Source organism: Bufo gargarizans, chromosome 2, assembly GCF_014858855.1.
Source record: "Bufo gargarizans isolate SCDJY-AF-19 chromosome 2, ASM1485885v1, whole genome shotgun sequence".
Classification (NCBI taxonomy): Eukaryota; Metazoa; Chordata; class Amphibia; order Anura; family Bufonidae; genus Bufo; species Bufo gargarizans.
This window is the reverse complement of record NC_058081.1, coordinates 7,806,595-7,813,055: the sequence shown is the minus strand read 5'-3', so window position 1 is coordinate 7,813,055 and position 6,461 is coordinate 7,806,595. Positions and strand designations below refer to the sequence as shown.

The following is a 6,461-nucleotide window of genomic DNA, read 5'->3' as shown; positions in this document are numbered from 1 at the left end:
GTCCCTTTAGGAACTGGCGCCTTAATGAAAAACTTCTAGGCCTCCCGGACACCAAAGCTCGTCTGAAAACCCTACTAGAGAACTATTTCGACACTAACTGCACCTCTGACGTCACACCACATACAATTTGGGATGCCCACAAGGCTTTCATCAGGGGGCACTGCATAAGCATGGGAGCTCATATTAAAAAAAGTCAGATCGAAACAGATAGACGACCTGCTTGAAAAAATTAGAGCTCTTGAAAGTACCCATAAGAATTCATTACTTCAAGCTCACTTAAACGAGCTTTCAACTTGTAGAGCCTCTCTTAAAAATCTCCTGAATGACTCGTCTGCAAAATATTTTTTGCACTCACAACAAAAGATCTTCGCACATGGCAATAAAGCTTCTAGGTTTATGATGCAAAGACTTAAACGTAGGAAACTTAACAACTTTGTTCACAAAATGAAAACCCCAAAGGGCCCAGTTACTTTTGATCCAGACAGAATAGCCTCTCTTTTTAGGAACTTTTATGAATCTCTCTATAACCTACACCCCTTGTCTCAGACTAATAGTGTCCCGGAAGCTGTTCCTGATCATTTGTCCTTCCTAAAAGGCCTTGACCTCCCACAGCTATCGGTCCCAGATAGGCTTCATCTTTCTGCCCCTTTTACCCCAGAAGAACTGTTAAAGGCCATCAGAGAATCCCCAAAAGGAAAATGCCCTGGCCCGGACGGGCTACCCATCCCCTACTATGATACTTTCCACGATATATTAATCCCTCACTTATTACCTATTTTCAATGCATCTCTGCAGGGTGTCCCTTTAACCGGAGATATGACCAGAGCGACTATCACAGTGATTCCTAAAGACGGTAAGGACCACACTCTTTGCCCTAATTTCAGGCCCATCTCATTACTCAATATAGACTTGAAGCTGTTGGCTAAACTCCTTGCCAACAGACTAGCTAAATTCCTCCCAAACTTGATCCATAGAGATCAAGTAGGTTTCATCAAACACAGAGAAGGGAAGGACAATACAGCTAGGGTGCTTAACATTCTTCATTTCGTCAAGAAACGGGCTCTGCCCCTGGTCCTTCTCAGCACAGACGCTGAGAAGGCCTTTGATAGAGTTAGTTGGCCATTCATGTTCTCGGTTCTCCACTCTATTAACTTCCCTCCTCACTTCATTAAAGCCGTACATGCCATGTATTTTAACGCGTCGGCCTCCGTAACAGTTAACGACACCATGTCAGCTCCCTTCCGGATAGGCAACGGCACACGCCAAGGCTGCCCCTTGTCACCCCTCCTATTCGTCTTAACCCTAGAGCCCTTATTGCAATCTATTAGGTTAAATGATGATATCCAAGGTATAGCCCTAGGTGATCAGCAACATAAAATAGCCGCATTTGCGGATGACATGCTAATTATGATCCATAATCCTTCCAAGGCCCTCCCTAAGATCTATAAACTCTTAGAAATCTTTGGCTCTATGTCTAACCTGAAGATCAACCATAACAAATCATTTATAATCTCTACTGGTATTTCCAGTACTTTAAAGAAGGAGTTAACCCGAACTTCGCCTTTTAACTGGTCCTCCCCTCACTTAACATTTTTAGGAGTCAAACTCGGTACAGACCCCGGCCAATTTTTTAATCTGAATTATCTTCCTCTGCTTCAGAAAATTAAATCTGACTTAGGAGCCTTAGACATCCCTATCCTCTCCTGGTTTGGGAGGAAAAATATACTAATGTCCCTTATCATACCAAAACTGACATATCTCCAACAGGTACTCCCATTACCTATACCCTCTACCTATTATGCCTCCCTCCGTTCTCTATTTAGATCTTTCATTTGGTCCGGTAAGTGGGCTAGGATTGCTTATAAAGCTTTAACATACTCAAAAGAGAAAGGGGGAATCTCACTTCCGGATCCAGAAATATATGGTACAGCTGTCCTTTTGGCGAGAGTCGTGGACTGGGTGCGATGCCCTCCGCACAAATCGTGGGTCGCAATGGAGCAATCCCTCCATGGCTCAACTTTTTCAGCCTCTCTTTTGGGCAAACTATCCTCTGCACCTCTTTGTTCTGGCATATCTCCGGTTATTAAAGCTACTCTCCAGGCTTGGAACGCTTTGCAGAGATCCCATATTAGTACACCTCTTCCCTCTCCTACTCTGACTATAGGAGATGTATTTAATTTAGCCCCTCATGAACTTAGAGACAGTATACCTCCCAGGATTAGATAAAAATCATTGATTTATACCATGAAGGCTCCCTAATCTCCACAAACGAGATGCACAAGTTACTTGTTGTCAGCCCCTCACGATTTAATGTAATATATTATCTTAGATCTTACATGACCCTACATGGGGGATTACAAAACCTTCTTGGACCCCTTACATGGTTTGAGAGCATCATTTCTCAGACAAAGCCCCCTCTTAAAATCATTTCCCAACTTTATAAAAAATTAAGAGACCCCCCTGCCTCGCGGGTCCCTGCCTATATTCGGCTGTGGGAGTAGGATCTACATAGAACCTTTCAGGAGGATGAAATCCAGAAAATCTATATCTCTCCTCATACTGCATCCAGATGCGTGAGGATCCAAGAGAATAGTTTCAAAATAATCTCCAGGTGGCACAAAACCCCTGATAAAACGTGTTTATACTCTGCTTCTGCTCTGGACGTGTGCTGGAGGTGCTCGTCAGATAGGGGTACATACCTCCATATTTGGTGGAGTTGCCCTAAAGTTCTTTCCTGGTGGGAATATATTTTCAAGCAAAGCAACCAGATCTGTGGAACCAAATACCCTGCTTCTCCTGAAATTGCCCTTCTAAACCTCTTCCCCAAGGCCCTTCACACTCCCCAGATAAAGCTTTTCAGATACCTATTGAGTGCGGCCAAGCTTCTTATCCCAACTATGTGGCTCTCTCAGGAACTCCCATCCTGGGAACAATGGCTCCTCAGGATTGATCAGATCTATAGATTTGAGGAAATATCCTCCTGGGAAGAGCGCTCCCACCATAAGTTTGAAAAAGTGTGGAAGGACTGGAAGCATTTCAGGGGTTATAACCCCTGAGTCTTTTATGGTTTTCCCCCTTTTGGGTAGATTCGTAGAAGCTGAAAAAGCTTGCCTTATCCGCCTCGGAGTCGGCTCTTGGCCTCAGTACTATAGATGCTGACTTTATTGATAGAGATTGTTTAGTATATGTGTCTTTGCCTCATATAGCTATTAATATATGACCAGTTGTTTTCTCCCCCCCCCCCCACCTTCCCCCTTTATTGATGTAAAACTTACTGATGATAGTATTGTATTATACTTGACAGATCTATTTTGAAGGCGACTTGTTGCCGTCTATATTTCTACATTGCTAAATGTCTGTATCTACAATTTTGCTCAATAAAAGAGTTAAAAGTAAAAAAAAGAAAAAAAAAAAAGAAAAGTGGGACAAATTATTGAAGCAAAAATGTGGGACAAGTTGTTAAAATTTAAGCATTTAATGAAAGGAGAGGGCGTGCGTAAATTAAAGAAGAAGAATTTTTTAAATGTAAGTCCCTGTCACCTATGCAGAGCATGGGTTTGTATACCGCAAAATTGGTAAAATGTCACCTGACAATGTAACAGATGATTTTTTTAAATTTATGTCCCTGTCACCTTTGCAAAGTAGGGGCTTAATCATAGCAAAAATGGTCAAATGTAACCCAAGAATGTAACAGACAAATTAGTGAAATGTTTTTACCTGTTTACTAGGTATAGCAGGGGTATATCACAGCCAAAAATTTGTGAATTTCACCCACGAATGTAACATAGAAACATAGAATGTGTCGGCAGATAAGAACCATTTGGCCCATCTAGTCTGCCCAATATACTGAATACTATGGATAGCCCCTGGCCCTATCTTATATGAAGGATGGCCTTATGCCTATCCCATGCATGCTTAAACTCCTCCACTGTATTTGCAGCTACCACTTCTGCAGGAAGGCTATTCCATGCATCCACTACTCTCTCAGTAAAGTAATACTTCCTGATATTACTTTTAAACCTTTGCCCCTCTAATTTAAAACTGTGTCCTCTTGTAGCAGTTTTTCTTCTTTTAAATATTCTCTCCTCTTTTACCTTGTTGATTCCCTTTATGTATTTAGCAGTTTCTCTCATATCCCCTCTGTCTCGTCTTTCTTCCAAGCTATACATGTTAAGGTCCTTTAATCTTTCCTGGTAAGTTTTATCCTGCAATCCATGTACTAGTTTAGTAGCTCTTCTCTGAACTCTCTCCAAAGTATCAATATCCTTCTGGAGATATGGCCTCCAGTACTGAGCACAATACTCCAAATGAGGTCTCACTAGTGCTCTGTAGAGCGGCATGAGCGCCCCCCTCTGTCTACTAATAATGCCTCTCCCTATACACCCAAGCATCCTGCTAGCATTTCCTGCTGCTCTATGACATTGTCTGCCTACCTTTAAGTCTTCTGAAATAATGATCCCTAAATCCCTTTCCTCAGATACTGAGGTTAGGACTGTTTCACTGATTTTATATTCTGCTCTTGGGTTTTTACATCCCAGGTGCATTATCTTGCACTTATCAACATTACATTTTAGTTGCCAGATTTTTGACCATTCCTCTAGTTTTCCTAAGTCCTTTTCCATTTGGTGTATTCCTCCAGGAACATCAACCCTGTTACAAATCTTTGTATCATCAGCAAAAAGACACACCTTACCATCGAGGCCTCCTGCAATTTCGCTGATAAAGATATTAAACAATATGGGTCCCAGAACAGATCCCTGAGGAACCCCATTGGTAACAAGACCTTGGTCTGAATATTGACTACAACCCTCTGTTGTCTGTCCCTAAGCCACTGCCTAATCCATTCAACAATATGGGAGTCCAAGCCCAAAGACTGCAATGTATTGATAAGCCTTCTATGTGGGACAGTATCAAAAGCTTTACTAAAGTCTAGATAAGCAATGTCTACTGCACCTCCGCCATCTATTATTTTAGTCACCCAATCAAAAAAATCAATAAGATTAGTTTGACATGATCTCCCTGAAGTAAACCCATGCTGTTTTTCATCTTTCAATCCATGGGATTTTAGATGTTCCACAATCCTCTCCTTAAGTATGGTTTCCATTAATTTCCCCACTATTGATGTCAGGCTTACTGGCCTATAGTTGCCCGATTCCTCCCTACTACCTTTCTTGTGAATGGGCACAACATTTGCTAATTTCCAATCTTCTGGGACGACTCCTGTTGCCAGTAATTGGTTAAATAAATCTGTTAATGGTGTTGCTAGTTCACCGCTGAGCTCTTTTAATAGCTTTGTGTGTATCTCATCAGGCCCCTGTGACTTATTTGTATTCATTTTAGACAGTTGACTTAGAACCTCTTCCTCTGTAAAGACACATGCATTAAAAGAGTCATTAGTCTTCTTTCCTAACTGAGGTCCTTCTCCTTCATTTTCCTTTGTAAAAACTGAACAGAATTTTTCATTGAGGCAGTCAGCTAGTTCTTTATCTTCTTCCATATACCTTCCTTCTTTTGTTTTTAATTTGGTAATTCCTTGTTTTAGTTTCCTTTTTTCAATTATGTAGCTGAATAATGCCTTATCGCCTTTTTTCCCTGACTGCGCTAATTTCTCTTCTGCCTGTGCTTTAGAAGCTCTTATAACTTGTTTGGCCTCTCTCTGCCTAATCTTATAAATTTACCTGTCATCCTCATTTTTTTTTTTTTATAATTCCTAAATGCTATCTTTTTGTTTTTAATGATTTTGGCCACTTCTGCTGAGTACCACAGTGGTCTCTTCCTTTTTTTGCTTTCACTGACAAGCCTAATGCAATTTTCTGTTGCCTTCAATAGTGCCACTTTTAAGTAGTCCCATTTCTCTTAGACTCCAATGAAACTGTTCCAGTCTGATATCGACTCGTATACCACTAATCTAATTTTAGAAAAGTCAGTTTTTCTAAAATCTAAAACTTTTGTTTTTGTGTGGTGTGACTCAGTCACTGTACTTATAGTAAATCACACTGACTGGTGATCACTAGATCCCAAGCTTTCCCCTACAGTAATATCAGATACCAAATTCCCATTTGTGAATACTAAATCTAAAATGGCCTCCTTCTGGGTTGGCTCCTCCACTACTTGCTGTAGAGATAATCCCAGTAGGGAATTTAGAATATCTGTACTCCTGGCAGAACTAGCTATTTTGGTTTTCTAGTTTACATCTGGAAGATTGAAGTCTCCCATAATGATAACTTACCCCTTCAATGTCATTTTAGCTATTTCCTCAACTAGTAGATCATCTAATTCTTTGACTTGGCTAGGTGGTCTATATATCACACCTACACGAGTTACCTTATGATTATCAAGCTGCAAGGTAACCCAAACTGACTCTAAATTGTTCTTGCTAACTTATATCAAATTCGATTTTATGCTATCTTTCACATACAGTGCCACCCCTCCCCCTTCTTGCCTTCTCTGTCTTTCCTGTA

General features: G+C 40.8%; 1 protein-coding gene across 1 annotated transcript in view; it reads left to right on the top strand.

The window, feature by feature from the left end:
• Nucleotides 1–399: 399 nt before the first annotated feature.
• Nucleotides 400–6,461, top strand: part of LOC122929439 (olfactory receptor 6N1-like) — a 29,731-nt gene continuing 23,669 nt past the window's right edge. The window contains exon 1 of the mRNA XM_044283001.1: nt 400–1,110. Within this exon, the coding sequence (XP_044138936.1) occupies nt 400–1,110 (711 nt within the window). The remainder of the gene's footprint in view (nt 1,111–6,461) is intronic.